This window comes from Chanos chanos, chromosome 2, assembly GCF_902362185.1.
Source record: "Chanos chanos chromosome 2, fChaCha1.1, whole genome shotgun sequence".
Taxonomy (NCBI): domain Eukaryota; kingdom Metazoa; phylum Chordata; class Actinopteri; order Gonorynchiformes; family Chanidae; genus Chanos; species Chanos chanos.
The window spans coordinates 31,040,089-31,063,311 of NC_044496.1; the positions used below are offsets into that span (position 1 = coordinate 31,040,089).

Consider the following 23,223-nt stretch of genomic DNA (forward strand, 5'->3'; position numbering starts at 1 on the left):
GAGCCAATACAAGAGACAAGGCCACAATGACTTACTGCCAGCTGCCACAATAATGTAATAGCACTAGACAATACTGTTAGATCTCTGAAGATTGGGGACTTACTTCCAGCTCTCACAATAATGTAATAGTACTAGACAATACTGTTAGGTCTCACAATAGTGTAATAGTACTGGGCAATACTGTTAGGTAATAGTACTGGACAATACTTTTAGGTCTCACAATAACGTAATAGCATTAGACAATAGTGTAATAGCACTAGACAATATTGTGATAGTATTAGACAATAATGTAATAGTATGAGAAAATACTGTCAGGTCTCAAAATAACGTAATAGTACTAGACAATACTGTAATAGTACTATAAAATGCTGTTAGGTCTCACAGAAATGTAATGGTACTAGACAATAATGTAATAGTACTAGACAATAATGTAGTAGGCTAATACTAGACAAATATAGCTGCAAGCAGTAATGATGGGGCCAAACAGCTCATGGCTACCAGGTAGACAAGTAATCAGAACAACCATAGAACAAGACACCAGTCCATCACAGGGCAGATAGATACATTGACACCCAGTCTTATAGCTTTTGGAGATGCCAAGAAAATCCACAAAGCACTCCTATGGCTTGCCATAGACAAGCAGGGATAAAAGGATGATACCAAGATGGCCATACAAATGGACAACACAGAGGATTCATAATTTCCCAACTATGGACATTTTCCATTATAATTCACAAGAATTTTAGATGAAATATCTGTATTTCTTCAGAAGTAATGGATGTTTTACTACATTTTTTACTTTTTTCTGGTATAGCACCCCCATGTGGCTCAATTTCATGAAACCCAGTGGGTACTTAGTAATTCCCCTGACAATGAAGGGTACCAAGTTTGGCATCAATCCATGCAAGCATTACTAAGATATGCTCACTTCCTGTTTTAGAGGCCACGCCATGGAAGCTCATTGGATGACAGCGGCCATATTATTTGGCCTAGCCAAATTCTTTATGTAAATTTTGGTCAGACTCCTCTCTAGATGATTCATACCAAATTTATTTGTGATAGTTTCAACGGTCTAGGACTGGCTTTCAAAAATCGTTTTTTCAAAAAATTCAAAATGATGGACAATTCAGTGTGGCAGATTTTCAAGAAATGTTTCCATTCTCCTCATAATGAACCAGGGAATCAGGGAACACAAAGGTCAAAACTCTAGGTCAAACAGTTCAGAAGTTATAAGCAAAAATGTGCTATGAAATTTGGCCTGTTGGAGGCACTAGAGGCAATGATGGAATGACACCCAATTTGGTGCCTGGATATCTTTTACTGTGCTCTATGAGGGTGCAAAATTTCATCATGATCCATGAAGGGGTTCTATGGTGTGCAATTGAATATTACCTATTCCAAGATGGCCGACAAACAAATTGCCTGACAGCTAGGGGTCATAACATTACAGTTAGGGTTTGATACGTTGATGATGCACAAAAGTTTGGCTGAAATATTTGCTTTTGTCTTGGAGTTATGGGTATTTGAATACATTTTTGATGTTTTTCTGATATAGGGCCACCATGTGGCCAAATGTCATGAAATGTGGTAGGGACCCAGTATGTATCCTGTCAAACAAATGTACCGAGCTTGGTATCAATTCACCCAAGCATTGCTGAGATATGCTCACTTCCTATTTTGAGCCTTCGCCATCAAAATTCCTCGGACGACCATGGCCGTATCGTTTGGTTTACCGAAAATTCTTTTAACAAGTTTTGGTCAGACTCATCTGTAGATGACGTGTAAGATATTTGGTGGTGATTGGATCAACGGTCTCGGACTGTTTCGCAAAAGTAGGTTTTTCAAATAATTCAAAATAGCGGAAAATCTAGTTAGGCGGAAATTGACGACATTGATGAAATTGAATTGGCTTGACCCAAGGATTCAGGGGAATGAGGACTGCATGGATTGACCCCACATTTGGGGCTTGGATTATTGGACTGTCCTCTATCAATGTGCCAAATTTCATCAAGATCCACCAAGTGTTTCTATGGGCTGCCATAGACTTCCAAAGGAGAAAACGAAATGATAAATATAGCTGCAAGTGGCGATCATCGGGGTCCAAGCAGAATGGCAGACATTGGAGCCAATGCTGGACTTAGAACTGCTTCATTGGCTTGAACAGCAGAAATAAGACATGGAATTGTAAGAAATGTTCAAAAATGTTGTCAAATAGACCACACAATTTCAAGTTTGTAGTGTAAAGAATACTTGAAGTCTCTCTCAGGAAACCAGAAAAGGAGGCTTGGTCAGAAGCTTATGCTGTTTATTTTGTCTCAGCAAACATAATGACGGACATGTGGACTCGAATTTGTGACTCAAACTCGAGTCGCACTTAAGTGGCATACACATTGACTTGAGACTTGAACCTCATCCTCAAAAGACTTGAGACTCGACTTGGACTCGATATTTGAGACTCTTCAACGATATTTATTTTAGTTATATTTTTGAGTATTAACATTATGGGTCCATTCTACTCTTACACATCATGATACAGGGTTTCAGGGAAAGTACAGCTTACTAGGCTAGGACAAACAGTTTGCAAGTTATGAGCAAAAATGTCCTCTAGAGTTTAGCACGTTGATGCTAGAGGCAATGATGGAATGACCCCAAATTTGGTGCCTCGATATCTTTGACTCTGCTCGATGACGGTACCAAATTTCATCAAGATCTATGAAGGGCTTCCATGGTCTGCCATTGACAGTTACTAATTCCAAGATGGCCAAAAAACTAAATGGCCGATAGCTTGGAGTCATAATAGTCCAGGTAGGGCTTGATACTATGATTATGCACAAGAAGTTTAGTTGAAATATCTGCTTTTGTCTTGGAGTTATGGGCATTTGAATAAATTTTTTGAAGTTTTGCTAGTATAGCCCCATCATGAGGCCAAATGTCATGAACCTTGGTGGGGACCCAGTATTCTTCATGTCAATGAATTGTACCAAGTTTGGCATCAATCCATGCAAGCATTGCTGAGATATGCTCACTTCCTGTTTGGAGCCTTCGCCATCGAAATTCGTTGGATGACAGCGGCGATACCGTTTGACCTAGGAAAGATTTTTTTTGATGATTACTGGCCAGAGTGTGCTCGAGATGATGTGTACCAAATTTGGTGGTTATAGAACCTACGGTCTAGGACTAGTTCACAAAAGTAGGTTTTTGGAAAAATTCAAAATGGCGGAAAATCTAATTGATGGCAATGGGTGCATTCGACTCGGCGTGAGCCAAGGATTCAGGGGGAAAAAGTTCACAACTCTAGTACAAAGGCTTCGCTGCTTGGCCCCTAATAATAATAATAATAATGAAAAATTCTAAGTAGGATTCCAGCAGCTTCGCTAAAAAATATAGCTGCAAACAGCAATTCAGGGGCCAAGCAGCTGGGCGCCAGCAGGTAGAGGACTGATCAGAAGAAGCCCTGAATAAGACAACAGTCCATCAGAGTGTGAGCAGACATCCCTTGGTGGGATTTTGGGGGAAGCAGGGACCCGGGCCCAGCCCGAGAGCTCCCCCCGCTTGGGTGCATGCCAGCTGGGTAGGAAAGGGAGCTTCCCTGGGGCCCGGAGGTTGGCTCCAGGGACTGAGGCCCAGGGGGAGCAGGGAGCCAGGCCCGGTCCAGAAGCTCCCCCCATTAGGGTGTGTGGAAGTCGTGGAAGACCGCTGGCTTCCCTGGGGCCTGGAGGTTAGTGTAAATAACCTTTCATTGAGTTTTACTGTTATTTTTGTATCCCCTTTTTTATGTTTGTATCTATTGATTTACGCTTTCTGGAAAAATGGAAAATGCACTTTTATTTTGAAATTCAGTTGAGCTATCTAGTGTCCATGCGCAGTCGTTAATAGTAGCGGCGGTAAAAAGGGAGAGTTATTACAGATAAGGTGTTGGATTGTTTTTTGCATTCTAATGTTTAGCACCCGGCTGAGGGGCACAAGGTTAGTGAGTCTGTGTTTGGTTGTTTTATGTAAGAGTATGTTTTGTGTTTGAAAACAATGCAGATATATCGTTTTTGTGTGCCCCTCTTTTGGTCCCTTTAAAACAAATGCGATGTAGTTTAATTTAAGCAATTTAGCGTACATTGTTTATGATTTTACCGTTTATAATATTCTCTGTAGCTTACATTCTTTTGTGTATGCCGAGAAATAGTAGCATAGGTAGCTTTCTGTTGTATTTCATGATGTATTATTGTAAATGTTGAATTGTATTTTCGTTTGTTTCTTCCGTCAGCTCTTACGGTGTGTTTGTAAGGAATATATGGCCAATAAAACAATTTTCATAAACCACCCGTTGAAGACCAGGACCTTTAATCAGCCAGGGATGCTACAGTTAGCTCCAGGGACCGAGGCCCAGGGGGAAGCAGGAAGCCAGGCCCGATCCAGAAGCTACCCCCATTAAGGTGACTGGAAGTCGGGAAAGACCGCTGGCTTCCCTGGGGCCTGGACGTTAGCTCCAAGGACTGAGGCCCACTGGGAGAAGCTTCTCTGGGGCCTGGAGCTCAGCCGGGGCCTGGAGCCACCTTCCGGAAGCGACATCCCCTTTGGGAAGCAGGGACCCAGGCCCGGTCCAGAAGCTCCCCCTGTCAGGGCGTTTGGAAGGTGTGGAAAACGGCTGGCTTCCCTGGGGCTTGGAGCTCAGCCAGGGCCTGGAGCTTCCCTCTGAGAGCCAAGTCCCACTGGGGAAGCGGGGACCCAGGCCCAGGCCTGGAGCTCCCCCCAGCAGGGTAGCTGCCATCTGACTCCAGATGGGCAGAGAGGCCTGCCTCTCCGGAGCCCCAGGGCGCAGTACCCGGTGCTCTGTTGGTCCTCAAGCACCCGCTCTGAAGCACTGGCCACGCTGCCTCCAGCATACGCCCGCTCAAAGAAGCCCGACCCCCTGGAGCTCCAGGGAGTGAGGCAGAGGCACAAGTTTCCCCTCACTTGGGTCAAGGTCAGTGGGCATGGATGTCCTGGAGTAATGAGTACTTCAATACCTTTTGATGTGTTTTTCTGCTATAGTGCCCCCGTGTGGCCAAATTTCAAGAAACTTGGTGGGTGCTCAGTAGTCCCCCTCTCAATGAAGTGGACCAAGTTTGGCATCAATCCATGCAAGTGTTGCTGAGATTGCTCATTTCCTCTTTTAGAGGCTTTGCCATCAAAGTTCAATGGACGACAGCAGCCATATCGTTTGTCCTAGCAAAATTCTTTATACAAGTTTTGGTCAGGCTGCTCTGGAGATGATGTGTATCAAATCTGGTGGTTGTCGGATCAACGGTCTAGGATTAGTTCGCAAAAGTAGGTTTTTGGAAAAATTCAAAATGGCGGAAAATCTAGTTAGGCGGAAATTGACGCCAATGGGTCCATTCGACTCACCATGACCAAAGGATTCAGTGGAAAAAAAGATCATGAGTCTAGGTCAAGCGGTTCAAAAGTTATGAGCAAATATGTACCAAAAAAGTACCTTGATTTTTGGGCTGTAGGTGACGCTACAGGGATGCATGGATTTACCCCAAATTTGGTGCCTGGATACCTTGGACTGTCTTCTATCAATGTGCCAAAGTTCACAAAAATCCACCAAGGGGTTCTAGGGGCTGCCATAGACCCGCATGTGACAAAGTATAATAATAAATATAGCTGCAAGCAGCAATGCCGGGGCCAAGCAGCTGTGCGGCAGCAGCTAGAGGACTGATCAGAGGAAGCCCTTAAGAAGACAGCAGTCCATCAGAGCTTGAGCAGACATCCTTTGGTGGGACTTTGCGGGAAGCAGGGCCCCGGGCCCGGTCCGGAAGCTCCCCCCCATTATAGTGACTGGAAGTTGGGGAAGAGCGCTGGCTTCCCTGAGGCCTGTAGGTTAACTCCAGGGACTGAGGCCCAAAGGGGGAAGTAGGGACCCAGGCCCAGTCCGGAAGCTCTCCCTATTAGGTTGCCTGGAAGTCGAAGAAGAGCGCTGGCATCCCTGGGGCCTGGAGGTTAGCTCAGCCAGGGCCTGGAGTACTCCGTTTACTGTGATGATGCACAAGTAGTGTGGCTGAAATATCTGCTTTTGTCTTGGAGTTATGGGTATTTGAATACACTGTTTTATGTTTGTGTGCCATCGCGCCACCATGTGGCCAAATGTCACATATAGCTGCAAGCAGCAATGCCGGGGCCAAGCAGCTTACAGGCACCATGTAGACAAGTAATCGGAACCACCCTGGAACAAGACACCAGTCCATCACAGTGTGGGCACACTGACCCCCACTCTTAGAGCTTTAGCAGAAACCAAGGAAAACCACATAGCACTCCCATGGCCTGCCATAGAAAGCCATGGGAGAACGGATAATACTGAGATGGCTATAGAACAAAATGGACAACACAGAGGGTTCATAATTTCTCAACTAGAGTCTTTTACTGTGATAACTCACAAGAATGTTCCATGAAATATTCCCTTTTCACTGAAGTCATTGCTATTTTACTATATTTTTTTACTTTTTTTCTGGTATAGCGACCCCATGTGACCAAATTTTATGAAACTTGGTGGGTACTTACTAATCCCCCTGGCAATGATGTGTAAAGTAATGTCTCCGTGATTGCACAAGCACACTGTGAACAGTGAATATGTCTCTGCATTTAACCCATCCAACACACCAGTAGTGAACACACAACAGACACAGGAGCAGTGGGCAGCATTCCTCTGCGCCTGGGGAGCATTAGGGTTAAGTGCCTTGCTCAGGGGGCACACGGCCTGTGGATGTTGGGCCTGGGAATGGAACCGGCAACCGTCCGACCAAAAGCCCAGTTTTCTAACCTTTAGACCACGGCGTCCCTGGGTGGGCTCGAACCACCTACCTTTCCGTTAATAGTCAAAGGCCCTAACCGATTGCGCTACAGAAACACGTGAAATAACATAAATCCATGCAAGCATTCCTGAGAGAAACTCACTTCCTGTTTTAGAGGCCACTCCATTAAAATTCATTGGACAACAGTGGCCATATCCTTTGGCCTAGCAAAATTCTTTATACAAGTTTTGATCTGGATGCTCTGTAGATGATGTGTACCAAATTTGGTGGTGATTGGATCAACGGTCTAGGACCAGTTCGCAAAAGTAGATTTTTCAAAAAAATTCAAAATGGCGGACAAGCCAATATGGTAGATGTTCAAGAAATGGATCCGTTCAGCATCACCAAGAGGCCAAATGTCATGAAACTTGGTGGGGCCCCAGTATGTATCATGTCAATGAACTGCATGATGTGGAAGATGATCCAGAAATGGATCCATTCTCTTCAGCATGACCCAGGAAATAGGATGACACAAAAGTCACCACTCTACGTCACAAGGGTCAAAGGTTATAAGCAAAAATATACTGCGGAGTTTGACTAGTTGGTGGCGCTAGAGCCATCAATGGAATGACACCAAATTTGGTGACTGGATACCTTTTACTGCCCTCTATGAGGTTGCTAAATTTCATCATGATCTATGAAGGGCTTCTATGCTCTGCCATAGAAAATGACTTATTCCAAGATGGCCGACAAAGAAAATGGCTGACGGCTAGGGGTCATAGTATTCCTGGTAGGGCTTGATGCTGTGATGATGCACAAGAAGTTTGGCTGAAATATCTACTTTTGTCTTGGAGTTATGGGTATTTGACTCGCCATGATCCAAGGATTCAGGGGAAAAAAGATCATGAGCCTAGGTCAAGCGGTTCAAAAGTTATGAGCAAATATGTGTAAAAAAGTATGTTGATTTTTGACCTGTTGGTGGCGCTACAGGGGTGGGTGGAGAGAGCCCAAATTTGGTGCCTGGATAGCTTGGACTGTCCCCTATCAATGTGCCAAATTTCACAACTTTCTACCAAGGGGTTCTAGGGGCTGCCATAGACTCCCATGGCAGAAACAATAATAAATATAGCTGCAAGCAGCAATGGCGGGGCCAAGCAGCTGAGCGCCAGCAGGTAGAAGACCCAGGCCCAGTCCGGAAGCTCTCCCCATTAGGTTGCCTGGAAGTCGGGGAAGTGCGCTGGCATCCCTGGGGCCTTGAGGTTAACTCCAGGGACCGAGTCTCGCTGGGGGAAGCTTCCCTGGGGCCTGGAGTATTCCGTTTACTGTGATGATGCACAAGGAGTTTGGCTCAAATATCTGCTTTTGTCTAGGAGTTATGGGGATTCCAATACAATGTTTTATGTTTGTGTGCTATAGCGCCACCATGAGGCCAAACGTCATGAAACTTGGTGGGGCCCCAGTATATGTCATGTCAATGAAGTGCACCAAGTTTGGCGTCAATCTATCCAAGCGTTGCTGAGATATGCTCACTTCCTGTTTTAGAGGCCACTCCATTGAATTTCATTGGACGACAGCGGCCGCACCCTTTGGCCTTGCACAATTCTTTATACAACTTTTGATCAGCATGGTCTGTAGATGATACGTACCGAATTTGGTGGCGATTGCACGAACGGTCTAGGACTAGTTCGCAAAAGTAGGTTTTTGGAAAAATTCAAAATGGCGGAAAATCTAGGGGGGCGTAATTGAGGCGGATGGGTTCATTTGACTCCCCATGACTCAACGATTCAGGGGAATTAAAGATCATGAGCCTAGGTCAAGCGGTTCAAAAGTTATGAGCAAATATGTGTAAAAAAGTATCTTGATTTTCGGCCTGTTGGTGGCGCTACAGGGATGCATGGACTGAGCCCAAATTTGGTGCCTGGATACCTTGGACTGTCCCCTATCAATGTGCCAAATTTCACAAAAATCCACCAAGGGGTTCTAGGGGCTGCCTCAGACTCCAATGGCGGAAACAATAATAATAATAATAGTGAAAAATTCTACCAATAACAATAGGGTTCCAGCAGCCTTGCTGCTTGGCCCCTAATAATAGTGAAAAATTCTACCAATAACAATAGGGTTCCAGCAGCTTCGCTGCTTGGCCCCTAATAATAGTGAAAAATTCTACCAATAACAATAGGGTTCCAGCAGCTTCGCTGCTTGGCCCCTAATAATAGTGGAACTTACTAACAATTACAATAGGGTTCCAGCAGCTTCGCTGCTTGGCCCCTAATAATAGTGGGACTTACTAACAGTTACAATAGGGTCCCAGCAGCTTTGCTGCTTGGACCCCTAATAATAATAGTGGAACTTACTAACAGTTACAATAGGGTTCCAGCAGCTTCGCTGCTTGGACCCCTAATAATAGTGAAAAATTCTACCAATTACAATAGGGTTCCAGCAGCTTCGCTGCTTGGCCCCTAATAATAATAATAGTGGAACTTACTAACAGTTACAATAGGATTCCAGCAGCTTTGCTGCTTGGCCCAAAATAATAATAATAATAATAATAATGATAATAATAATAATATTAGTGGAACTTACTAACAATTGCAATAGGGTTCCAGCAGCTTCGCTGCTTGGCCCCTAAGAATAATAATAATAATAATAATAATAATAATAATAATAATAATAATAATAGTAATAGTGGAACTTACTAACAACTACAATAGTGTTCCAGCAGCTTCGCTGCTTGGCCCCTAATAATAATAGTGAAGAACGCTAACAGTTACAATAGGTGCCTGTAGCTTCACTGTTTGGCCCCTACTACTAATAACAATAGTAATAATAATAGTGAAAAATTCTAACAATTACAATAGGGTTCCTGAAGCTTCTCTGCTTGGACCCCAAATTATAATAAAAATAATAATAAAATTCCGAGCAAACACAACAGGGTTCCAGGAGCTTTGCTGCTTGGACCCATACATATAGCCACGAGTGGTGATCAGCGTGGTCCAAGCAGTTCAGGCGAAACGATCAAAGAGGTCAAAGGTTAAATCCTATGATAAGTAAAGGATCAATTTTGATATGAATGGCTATTAGACACACCCTACACAATCCTGCAAAGTTTCATGATATGTCAAAGCAAAGCTAGTTTAAAGGCTGCTCAAAGTTTATTGGCTGATGCCAGGCATCTGTTTTAACTATGGCCTTGTCCATCTAGATTTTATTTTAGACAGGCAAATTATACAAAAATTGAAGTTCATCAGTCAATAGTGTTAGGAAGTAGGACTATTTCTTTGCTACAGCACCACCTATGTACGGATTTACACCAAATTTTGTAGGCTTAAGCCTCATGTCCTATAGGTGTCACATCTCAAGTTTTGTGAGGATCGGACATTGCGTTCAGGAATTAAACCTCATTATAGCAATAGAGACCACACCCCAAAATTTCATTGGCTTACTGCTGCCAAGTTTTTTAACATAGCAACTTTCGTTATAGAGCGTTTACAGATAGTGGTCTGAAGAAGCTGTGTACTAAATGTCATGCAAATTGGCCAAACCGTCTAGGAGGAGATAGGTTTTGAAGGTTATTCATTGAAAATGGCGGAAATCCAATATGGCGGATCATTTTGGTCCAAGAGGCTTTTGCGTTCTTCTTGAGGAGAGGCATCTAACAGAACTGGTTTCATGTACCCAGCACAAACAGGTTAAATATTATGACCTGTTAAATCTGCACATTTTTCGCATTGCTCTATAGCGCCACCACTTAGACAATTGGAAAAATGTTCATACAGATTGTTCTTTGACACATCCTGAACAATCCTACAATGTTTCATGACAATAAGTCAAATTTAAGTCAGTTTAAGAGCTGCTGAGATTTGACTGGCTGATGACAGCCATCTTATTTGAGTGATCAATTTGGCCTTGTAGCCGTTGTTAGGATTTTTGACCAAGACACAGCATCCAAAGTTTGAAGTTGATCGGGCAAGAGGTTTAGGAGTTATAACCATTTTTTTGTTATAGCGCCACCTATTGGTGAATTTACACCAAAGTAGGTAGGTTGAAGCCTCATGACCTATGGATGCCATATCTCAAGTATTGTGATGATTGGACATTGCATTCAGAAGTTACACCTCATTGTATGAATTGAGGCCACACCCCAAAAATTCAATGGTTAACTGCGGCCACGTTTTGTAACGCAGCATCTTACCTTATAGAACTCTCAAAGATATGGGTCTGAAGATGCTGTGTACCAAATTTCGTGCAAATCGCACAAACCATCTAGGAGGAGATACATTTTAAAGGTTTTACAAAAAATTCAAAATGGCGGAAAATCCAGTATGGGGGAAAACAATGGTCCAAGCGACTTATTTGCTCATCCAGAGCCAGGGAATCAAGGAAAAAAAAAAGAATTTTGAGTCTAGGCCAAAGGGTTCAAGAGTTAGAGTCCTAAACGCGTTTTGTCTTGTTATAGCGCCACCATGTGGTCAATCGGGGTTTTCTTGCCTGAGTAGTGGTTGACCAATGAAACCTAACTACCAAGTTTGGTAGCTCTAACCCTTACAGCTTTTGCTGTGCAATAGGGTTTCAGCAGCTTCAATGCTTGGACCCCTAAAAATCGGAACAAACACAATAGGATTCCTGCAGCTTCTCTGCTTGGACCCCTAATAATAATAATAATAATAAAAATCCAAACAGACACAATAGGGTTCCCGTAGCTTCGCTGCTTGGACCCCTAATAATAATAATAATAAAACTTAAAAGGAATAAGATGTGATTGCTCATGCAATCACATAGTAGCCTAAAACTTAAGAAGAACAATATGTGTTTGCTGACACAATCACACAATGATGATAATAATAATAATAATAATAATAATAATAATAATAATAATAGTAATAATAATAAAACTTAAGATGAACAATATGTGGTTGCTGACACAATCACATAATTACCCCGGTCTTTTTACTGAATTCGCTTCTATTCTAAATGAAAAATTGTCTCCACAACTTTCTCCTCTTTTGTGCTGTATTTAACATGCATATTCATTATGATCTGGTTTGAAAAGGACTGTGGCTACGATAATAGTGATGATAGTTTGAATATTAGTGTTGGAAATGTTAAAATACTACCTTAGATAGAAAATATTAAAAAGAAGAATTGGATCATATCACATTCAGTTATTTTGGCCTACTGGATTTCTACAGTCATTCCAAAGTTTATAATGGCAAAGCGCACATTTTCTGGAGCCCCTTAATGGGTACGTGTTATAAACTAGGCTTTAGTGAACACCAGTCTGGCTCGCTACTAGCAGCCAAAGCAGCATGAGTGGGCAGGCCCACTGACAGCTTGTGTAGCTTAGAGTTCAGGTGTACTGCACTGATTGAACAACATGTGAAGACAAGCATCGACTGAGAACATTACCAGTCCCAAAGGATGCCAAGGATACTGTATCTTGTTTTTTTCTTGTTATTCAGTCGGGGACTCATAGAACAAGAGCGAGGACACTCAGGTATAGACTACAGCCTGTACAAGTCCATGCATGTTCATAGCAATTAAATGAAAGCCCGCAGGGCTTTGGGTTATTTTGAGGGCGCGTTTTGTCTATCTAAAAACTGGACGTCCCTCCAATGCCCTCCGGTTTTATTGTGTCTTTTAACTGATTTGATAATGTTCAAACTCACAGACACTAAAATGCAGTCATTTTACGATATGTCTTTTCTAAAAGGGTTTGCAGAAAGTTCAGTGTACCACTTTCACTAAAATCAACACGTATTAGCCTTTGGTTGTATCTCTGTTCACATCAGAAAGACACCAGAATGCTAAATTACACAATTCAACGACAGATGAATAAAAAGAAAGAAAGAAAGAAAGAAAGAGAGAAACATAAAAATGATAACAGAGGAACCAAAACTGAGGCAGGCTCAACAAATGGTGATATTTTGTATGCAAAGTGTAGTCTTAACAATTAGTCTGTCGTGCTTTTGTTTTAAAAAAAAAAAAAAAAAAATCATAAACTGTTACTACATATGAGAATCATATAAATGTATAAGTACACTGTCATTAAGTGTTTCTGTGCTCTGTTGTGATTTTTTGTCTTATGCAAGCCCTCAGGAAGTCCCTCGAGGAGTGATGGAAGCACAGTCATTAGTAATTTCATCCAACAGTGCAGGCAACCACACTGGGTTTTACCGCACATACTCACTCTGAAATGGGAGCTGCTGGATTTGCTACTAAATATCACTTAGTAGTTGGATTATGCATGATTTCACTTTTTTTTGTGCAAATTGTTGCGGACTCCAGCTGCAAACTCAAGGCGAAATTCAACCTCAGTGGATACAAGGACGTAGAGAAGAAAAAAGTAGTTATCGGAGGAATGTTCCCAGTTCACAACCGGCTCGCCTCCTCTGACAGCAACACCTCATCGGTTCCCGTGTCGTCAGGATGTGAAGGGTGAGAATGTCTGAGCGCAGCGGATAAAGCTGTCGATAGGTTTAAAAATTAAGTCCATTTTGTCAGACTTCACTTGGTTACTTGTTTCTTCAGGAGAACCTATTCATATCGTATCTGAACTGATGTTGAATATATATTATGATATTCCATACAATGTGCACAACGAGATTACTTGCATGATGGCCACATACCGTAACTTTACGGTTATTTATTGAATATCATGAGAGATTTAGGGACATCATCTGAATGGCATCTGTTTAGGATTCAATAATAAGTAAATTACTCTTTTACATCAAAGACACTGGTACAATGATTCCCCTCGGGAGCCAATTATTATATCAGTTTCTCACAAGCCAATTAGCAGTAGAGAACTAATCATGTACAGTCAAGGAACAGTACAACTGCCTATTGGCTCTACCAGTTACAGTGCAATTACTGCTCTATGTCCCCTGAATAGTATAATGGCGACATCTATCAGAAACACAAGGTTACAGCTTCACAATGAGCCGTAGAACTCTTCTAATACTTGTTTTCTTCTACCAAATGAAAAAATTGCTGCGACCTTTTAAAGATGTAATATACAATTATCAACAATTGCGTTCAGTCATTAATCAGAAAATTCCCCCATTAGGTTTAATTTTCGTACTTTTCGCTGGGCACAGACCATGCTCTTTGCCATTCATGAAATCAATGGAAAAGAGGACCTGTTGCCAAATACAGACCTGGGCTATGTCATCTATGACTCCTGCTTCACCATATCCAAGGCAGTGGAGGGAACCTTGACATACCTCACTGGGCAGGATGAAGCTGTGCCCAACTACCGTTGTGGTGATGGGGCCCCACTGGCTGCTCTGGTGGGTGCAGGAGGCTCTGACCTGTCCATTGCTACCTCCAGGATCCTGGGCCTCTACTACTTCCCACAGGTGATTTAGAGGAATTACATAGAGAATTATATGCCTCATACACAGTTCATTCTCACGGACACTTCTTCTCTCATGCAACCCTTGATGATTTTATTCACACATAAGCCAATCCCTGCAATGGACTGGTAATCTGTCCAGGGTGTTTCCCAGCCTTTCGTCCACTGAGCTCTGGGATAGGCTCCAACACCTCCCGCAACCCTAATTAGGTTAAGTGGCTTAGAAAATGAATGAATGAATAAGCCGGTCCTTGTCTAACTTTTTCTCTCAAACTTATTTCTTCTGTAATCAGACTATTAAGATTGAGCTATGAATTCCATTCGAAATGACATATTTGACCACAAAACATTATGCTCAGTACTCCAACATTTTAGTAGAGATTATTTTTCCCACTGAAATAAGTATCACCGCTTGATATTAGCTCTGAAAGTGTGGAAGACTTGCTCATCCTATTATTTGTTTAAATTCTTACCCTGACTCCTTTTAGGTAAGCTATGAGTCTTCCTGCTCTGTGTTGGAAAGCAGGTTCCAGTACCCTACCTTCTTACGGACCATTCCCAGTGATGAGCACCAGTCTGTGGCCATGGCCCAGCTAGTACTGCATTTTGGCTGGACCTGGGTGGGCACCATCGCCGCTGATGATGACTATGGTAAATATGGCATCAAACGCTTCAGAGAGGTGGTGGAGGAGGCTGGCGTCTGTGTGTCCTTCTCTGAAACACTACCCAAAGTCAGCTCACCAGAGGACATCCAGCACATCGTTCAGACAGTGATAGAGTCCACTGCCAAAATTGTAGTGGTCTTCTCCTCTGAAGTGGACCTTAATCCCCTAGTGGAGGAGCTACTGCGGCATAATGTCACCAACCGGACCTGGATCGCCAGCGAGGCCTGGGTCACCTCCGCTCTGATCTCTCACCATCCTGGGGTGCTGAGCCTCCTCGGGGGGACACTGGGGTTTGGGATCCATAGGGCAGAAATACCTGGTTTACAACGCTACCTACTGAACATAGATCCTTACGAAGATCCACTGACGGAAGAATTCTGGGAGACGGCCTTCAACTGCACCCTGGATTATGGGAAGGCAATGCAGAATGCCAGAGCCAGTGCCATGGGAACAGGAGCAGTTTCCAGGATTATGCCAGAGGGACTGTGTACCGGTCAGGAGTCCCTGGAGCAACTGAATAACACGTACTCAGACGTGTCACAGTTACGCATCACATACAGCGTGTATAAGGCTGTCTATGCTGTAGCTCATGCTTTACATAACCTGGAGCATTGTCAGCCTGGGAATGGGCCATTTGAAAAGGGCAGCTGTGCAGACATCACAAAATTTGAACCCTGGCAGGTTTGTATGGGAGTGCGAGCAAGAGCATTTGCAAAGTCACATGTAAAAACAGAAACTCATTCATTCACACAGATAGCTCCTATTGTGTAGTGGTTTGGTAATGTGATGCTGTGTTTTCCCTTAGCTGATGTATTACTTAAAAAACCTGCAATTTGATGTTCCTCACACTGGAGAGACCATATTCTTCACTGACGGGGAAGTGGTGGGCCTCTACGAGATCATTAACTGGCAGAGCAATGTAGATGATCAGATCTCCTATGTTCACATCGGTTACTATAACAGCACTGCACCCCCTGAGGAGAGAATGATTATAAACAATGACTCCATCATCTGGAACAACAACATGCTGGAGGTAAGACTGAAATCTCCTGTCATCAAGCACTGCACTGTTCTCAGGCCTGTTCTCAGCCCTGTTGCTCTGAAAATGAGATTTACGACAAACACTGACTGAAGACAAACATTGCCTGAGAAATTTGTAAAAGAACATGTTACTGTCTGTGCAAACCATACAAACGTGTTGTATTTCAGGTGCCGCGGTCTGTGTGCAGTGAGAGGTGCCAGCCGGGCACCAGGATGGGCATACGGCAGGGAGAACCTGTCTGCTGTTTCGACTGCATTCCCTGCACAGATGGAGAGATTAGCAACACCACAGGTGAAACACACTGTCTTAGGCGTAGTGTAGCGCTGAGGATAACTCACACGTTTTCTCTGTCCGTAAATAACTCAGTACATTTTCCTTCGGTTTCACTTTCCATCTGATGATTGTAGGTGACATGAACGAGTGTTGTGTAGAACCAACTGATATCACATTTATGGATCTGGTAACAATATAGGTGTCCCAGTGCTCTAGGCCCCTGATTCTCCATATACACAGCAAGATTTTGTTTAAAAAAGCAAACTCACTTTAATAAGATTACATTTTAATTAAATTTTGAGCAGCAGTATATTAAAACTATAAATTTCAAAATAAGGTATATTAAGTCCAGTTTTATTTGTATAGCGCTTTTTACAATCAAAATTGTCTCAAAGCAGCTTTACAGCAATCAGTGCCTAAACCCCCTGTTTTGATGTGTGTGTGAAGGACTGATTGGTTCACAGGAAATGTGTGGCCTCTATGGCGCATCCAGTTAGAATGCAACACAAGATGTTTCTTTAGTGGTTTTTTTTAATAGAAAATGGCAGGTACAGAATATGTATGAATGTGTAGGTGTGTATACAATCGCTGTGTATACAGAGCTGTTGTTTGGGGGTGTATGTTTTGGTGTGTTTGCAATTGTGTGGTTTTTATATGGTGCTTTGTGTGGTTTGGTATCCGAACGCACACAAAGATTTAATGAATGCAGAACACAACAGTATTCCGCAATGAGTACCACAGCAGCAGTTTTCTCCGAAAGTGTATGCACAGTCACAGTCTCCCCACAATTCTTCTCCTTTTGAATTTCACACCGACAAAGACGGCGGCTTTTGCTGCAGTATTTATGGAGATTGTGCGGCTGTGATTGGCGCATCTGATGGAGAAGGACAACCCATAGCGAGTGACTGCTTGCGCTATTGGTTGCTGCTGGAAACCGGAGGTGTTACTCAAAGTCCTTTGTCACACCCCAGTGAGCAAACCCAAGGCGACAGTGGCAAGGAAAAACTTGGGAGGAAACCTTGGGAGGAACCAAGAGTAGACAGGGAGAGCCCATCCTCCTCTGGCCAGCACATAAAACAGACATTCACAGTGTGAAAAGAAAGTCCTTCTTTTTGTATATAAATTTGATGTTTTGTACTTAAAGATGGCACATTTTAAGTCCTGAAAGGCTCTAGGTGTATTCTTGGGTTGTCCATATGGGGCTATCCTCAGCAGCAGCGAGTAGTGTCCTAGTGAGGAGAACTCCAACCAGAAGTAGGACAGGTTGGAACAGGTCCGGAGAGCAGAAGGGGTCAGGATCACTGGTGTCTCAGGAGTAGCATGTATGGCTCAACAGAGAGAGAGAGAGAGAGAGACAGAGAGAGACAGAGAGAGAGAAGAGAGAGAGAGGGAGGGAGGGTGAGAGAGAGAGAAAGACAGAGTATAAGATATGCTCATTGTCACGTAATGATTAAGGACAATGTATGTTGTGTGCTGAGTGCAAGCATGGACTCCGGCAAGACTAGCTATGACAGCATAGCTAAAAGGGAGAGCCAGAAGGTTGGGAAGGCTCTGCCCTCTGCTGTGGCCTTCACAATTCAAGGTACCAGCGAATAGCCTGCACCCTTGGATCTAAGTAGGTGTGGCGGATCATAAAAGACCATAAGTTCGCTCAGGTACTGTGGCGCGAGACCATTTATTGCTTTTTATAGGTCAACAGTAGTATTTTATGATCAATGCAAAATTTGATTGGGAGCGAGTGCAGTGTGGACAGGATAGGAGTGATGTGATCATATCTTCTGGTTCTAGTAAGAACTGCATTCTGGACTAATTGGAGCTTGTTTACGCGTCTACTGGAATATCGAGACAGTAAGGTATTACAATAGTCTAACCTATAGGTAACGAGGGCATGAGCTAGTTTTTGCAACCTCTCACTTTAACAGTCTCAAACATTTTAACGTAATGAAATATTTACATTGAAAAATTAATTGTTAGGAGATTTAGTGGTCAGATGTTTGGTGTGTAACTTGTCAGTGTAGACCTGGTAATATTCATCAACCATTCTTAAGACAGACTTGTTCTTAAAACCCACTTACACAATTTTCTGACATTCACCAATGTATTCTCATTTGGGACTTGTTCTTAGGTAAGAGCAGAATCTACGCACACTCAAGAGCACACTTACACACATTTGTGTGCTGACATGTTTGTGCTAAATAATTGTTTATTGTGTTTTCTTCAATTCTGCAGTTGTATTATATTATAGAATTTCAACTGATATTTTTTTATCATTTGTAATATTTGTTTAATTTATAAATGATAAATTATTTTACAATGCATTATGGTCTTTTAAAATAAATAAACACAACACTGACATTTCATGTAACACTCCAGAATGCAGTGCATATTTACTCATATTTTTATACAATGAACAAAAAGAGCAAAATGAGAATAAAACAGCTGATGGAGACGGTGATAAATAGCAGTAGTTTTACATACACTACTTATGGGTTATCCCATCTGAAACCAGACAGGCTGTAAAACAGGTGTGTAAGAATCAGTCAGCTTTACTTTTGCATATGGATAAATATTAAAATACCTGGACAGAGCAGACACAGCCATTGTAGCCTTCGCTCCTGTCTGTTACTGTACGCGCGTTGCACTGAACCATTAAAGCGGGAGCAGGAGTTATGGCTCAAACTATTTGTAGGTTGTTAGAAAAGAGCTCAGAATTATGAGAAATAAAGACAGAACAAAAAAAATTGTAATTGCAAGGGAAAAAATGTCAGGATTGCGAGAGGAAATGTCTGAATTGTGAGAAATAAAGTCAGAATTCTGAGACATAAAATTGGAATTCTGCGAAATAAAGTTGGAATTCTGTGAAATAAAGTCGCAATTAAGCAAATGTGTGACTGAAATGTGACTGAAACAGGCTTCCATAGATTTCTGTGTGTGCCAGCCCTGCAGTCTCATGCCCTTATATGTGGATTGGCGGAGTGTTTACCTATGCTAATTAGGAATAACTGGCACGTCCTTTCAGTTTACAGTAACAATGGGATTCATCATTATAAGAACAACAATGTGAACAATTCTATGGTTTAAGAACATGTCATGAATCTGATGTAGACTTTTTCTTAGGACCTTTCTCAAGAACAAATTTAAGAAAAAACTTAGGAAGATACTGGTATATGAGGCCCACTGACTTTGCTCAGTGATCAATAAACCTCGGTGAATATGACATCTTTCTGTATGTCTCCTCTCCATCACTAAAGGAGTCAACTGGAGCAAAAGAGAGCCACCCTTAAAGCTGCAACAGATGGAGAGACAGACACTCTACTACATATCCATAAATATCCAGTAAAACTGGGAAGATGAAATGTGTACCTGTACAAAGACAAAATAAGTAAATTATATATAATATATATATAATTATATATAATTTTGGTACACATCTATTTGTTTTCATCTCAGGCCACTGAGCAATTAATCTGACAATTTTATTGTTACATCCTGAATAACACAGAAAACACAGGGCAAGTATCGGGTGAGAATCCTGTTAATGCTGATAGATTTCTTGGTGTGAAAGCTTCCAATCAGTTCTCAGTTATCAGCTTTCTCTTAATGCCAAACTGAACAAATGACTGCTTCTTTCCCTTGCTTACTTGGAATGAAGGACGCCGGAACTCCAGCCCTAGCCACCAGGGACAGTTTTACAGGTCTATATTATAAACTCCCACACCAGGTGCCGAACAATGAACCATTACAATGATGGGGACTAGACACTGCGCTGTGTGTGATAAAAAATTTTTAAAAAATCAGTATAATTTTGCATTCTCATTGAAATGATAGTTATAAAACAACTGAAAACAATTTTGATAGCTATATTTAGGATCACTCTTGGACTCTTTTTTTTTTACGCCCACTCTCACTGTATAACACAGGCTTTCACAGGCTTTCATGTGACAAGGTTCCATGCGACAAGCAGGTGAACTTCGTAAAAATCTACCATTGAAATATTTTGCAATTTGGTTAAATTTTGTCATATAAAAGTTGTCTCAATAAACAGGCCAATGGACTTTATTCTGAAATGCCACTGATTGTAATCCCTGGTTTATTAACAAGATCAAAACATAATTTTCTGTTTTTTTTTTTTTTTTTTTTTAATAAAATACGTAATTTGATGCATAGGTAGTTATAGCAAGTAAAGTTCTCTGTGCCTTTGACCAAACAGATGCCAGGGGGTGTATCCAGTGCGATGAGGATTACTGGTCCAATGCCAATCATGATGCCTGCGTGCCTAAGACTATTGAGTTCCTGGACTTTGGAGAGCCACTGGGCATCACCCTGATCGTCATTTCGGCCTTTGGCGCTCTTCTGACTATGGCAGTGGGCATGGTGTTCATCATGCATGTTGGCACCCCGCTGGTGCAGGCCAATGACCCCCTGCTGAGCTTCTCCCTCCTGCTGGGCCTGGTGGTGACCTTTCTGTGTTCCATCGTGTTTCTAGGAGAGCCTCAGCACTGGTCCTGCATGACTAGCCAAGTGGCTCTGGCCCTTGGCTTTGCCCTGGTGCTCTCATCACTCATAGGCAAAGCTGCGCTACTCATGCTCCGTGCCAGGGCACTGAAAGCAGCCAGAGGAGCTGCCAAAGTGGCAAAGGCTGTGGCAAAGGCAGCAGCAGAGCAGGCCTCTGACACAGCCGTGGTTCCTCCTCCACCACCACCAGCCACAACCAAAAATGACGTGGATCCACTTCGTCCCATCCACCAGAGGGTGATAGCAGTGATTGCGACTCTGATCCAGGCAGTAGCCTGCACCGTGTGGCTGATATTCTGCCCACCATATCCTGTCAAGAACACCGCAGTCCAGAACATTAAAATAATCCTGGAGTGTGACCCAGGTAATGTGATCTTCATCTGCTGCATCTTTGCCTATGACCTCCTTCTCGCCCTACTGACTTTCATCTTTGCCTTTGTGGCACGGAAGTTGGAGGATCATTTTAGTGAGGCCAAATGTGTGACCTTCAGCATGCTGGTCTTTTTCATCGTATGGATCTCTTTCGTGCCAGCTTATTTGAGCACACGTGGTAAGTTCATGGTGGCTGTACAGATCTTCGCCATTCTGGCCTCCAGTTTTGGCCTTTTGTTCTGCATCTTTCTGCCGAAGTGTTACTTGCTGCTGGTCAAGCCTGAGAGGAACAAGGAGGAACTGATGAAACCCCGCCCCAAACTCAGGGATGGCACAGCAACAGGCACATCTACTTCTGTTGCCACCACCATCACCGACACCACCGGCAATGGCACCATATCAACTGTCTGCGTGGATGACTAGCACCGCTCCGCTCCACAAAACACCGAAAAATGCATTTTTTGATATGTCTGCATCACTGATTTGGAGACCTTGTGGTGACACTACTGAACACATGTTACACTGACATGCAATTTGTTGACATAGCTTATGACCTTGAGAGTAGAAAGAGGTTTAAATAAGTTATGTAGCTATTTTCTCAGGGATTTAGATTTGAATTATATACCCTCCAGAGAATGATGGAAGGACAGGCAATAAGATGCAACATTTTTGGCTCCTGTGGGGTGTGGCTGGTTTATGTGCTGTTGGACCGTGTAGAGATAACGCCTATGCCTGGGATTAAACTGCCACACTGTGGCCAGGAGCCCAGGGGAATTTAGTGGGCTGTGTTCTTTGGGCTGGAGAGTCAGGGTTTTGGTGATGGCCACTGTCTACAAAGCACTTATGTAGTTATGAGAGAAAAAAGTCAAAGAAGCCATGCTCTCCTCCCAGCCCATTATATCTCTGAGCAATACTACACAAGTTATAGTGTGGAAAAATTGGCTTCAAACCTAATGGAGGAAGAGATTACCAGGTATCTGTCATGCAAAGGGGAGACTTGGAGGCAATTGAGTTTTCCAAAATGGGACAAATAGGGAAAAAACAAAATATATAAATAAACAATATTCATACATGGTCTATATGTTCATGGTGAAGCCTAGGAGAGCGCACAGAGAGAGTACAAATTTTAGAATCATGGTTTACACCTCAAGTTTGCCTCTTGCCAGGGGAAACAGCAAAGAACTAAGAGCAAAGAACATAACAGCTATATACAGTGATATCCTTTCACTAAATATTCACCGCCTGTTACTATATACAGCGATATCCTTTCACTAAATATTCACTACCTGTTACTATATACAGTGATATCCTTTCACTAAATATTCACTACCTGTTACTCTGGTGATTTGTAAAATTGTGCTGTTTTTGGTTGAAAATATGTTATCACTGTACAATTTGTTTTATTATAATTGCTGATATAGAATATAATATAGATGTGAATGGCATGTATTTCATGTATTTTCACAGGTGAATCTTAGTGCTCAAATGTTTTACATAAGTGAAATTCAGCTGTTTTGTCAGTCTGAAAGATAGGGTAGGCCATATACTGTTTCATTGCAAAATTCACCATACCAAGCCTTTACTTAATTTCTTTTGACTGTTTGCATGTAAAATAATGTTGATTCATTACCCCTCTTATATTTTAGCAAAATATCCAATATTACGTAAGTTAGAGCTGGCAGAACATCTCCTTCATAGATGAAGAGTGTTTAACTTATGGCTTAAACTTACATTTAAAAGAGATGGTTAAACAGATGAATGCTATAAAACACATCTTTCAAATAAATATGAACTAAACCCACAGCAGATATGGTGTGAATGATCTGTGGCATTCAGCAGAATATTTCCAATCTACTAAACAAGAGGGAAAGAGTCTTTTGTCAATATCAGTCACACAGCCCTTCATTTTTCACACTCTTTCCCTCAGTAGACTAGCAGAGATCCATAGCAAGTAGCATGTGGGTTACCTATTCTTTTTTCTCTTCTATCATGCTTCTCCTTTTCTCAAAACCTGTTAGTGCTTCAGCAGACCACTAGAAGCACTCTAGTCAATGTTCCATGTAATGGAGAAACAGCGGAGCAAAAGGTTCTGGAAAAGAGGAATGACAACTCTTAGACTTCCTCATTTAAGAGTTTGGAATGTCACTGAATTTAGTCTCCAAACCAGACCAAGTGAATTTTCTGGACAAAGTAAACAGCCCAACTGTTTGTGTGTGTGTGTTCATTTCTGGGTGCTAC

General features: G+C 42.4%; 1 protein-coding gene across 1 annotated transcript; it reads left to right on the forward strand.

The window, feature by feature from the left end:
* Window positions 1–3,213: 3,213 nt before the first annotated feature.
* On the forward strand, window positions 3,214–21,408 carry vmn2r1 (vomeronasal 2, receptor 1). The gene is made up of 9 exons (XM_030765238.1): window positions 3,214–3,297; window positions 3,521–3,718; window positions 4,225–4,240; window positions 12,998–13,199; window positions 13,831–14,122; window positions 14,607–15,464; window positions 15,589–15,816; window positions 15,993–16,116; window positions 20,309–21,408. Exons 1-9 carry the CDS (start codon window positions 3,214–3,216, stop codon window positions 21,406–21,408), a joined length of 3,102 nt encoding a protein of 1,033 aa, XP_030621098.1.
* Window positions 21,409–23,223: the final 1,815 nt, after the last annotated feature.

Excerpts from the sequence above, each read along its gene's own strand:
- vmn2r1 (XM_030765238.1), top strand. The coding sequence starts at position 3,214 with ATGGCGGAAAATCTAATTGATGGCAATGGGTGCATTCGACTCGGCGTG. Across the intron at positions 3,298-3,520 it reads GGAAAAAGTTCACAACTCTA|GGACCCGGGCCCAGCCCGAG; the intron begins GTACAAAGGCTT and ends TGGGGGAAGCAG. Across the intron at positions 14,123-14,606 it reads GCCTCTACTACTTCCCACAG|GTAAGCTATGAGTCTTCCTG; the intron begins GTGATTTAGAGG and ends GACTCCTTTTAG.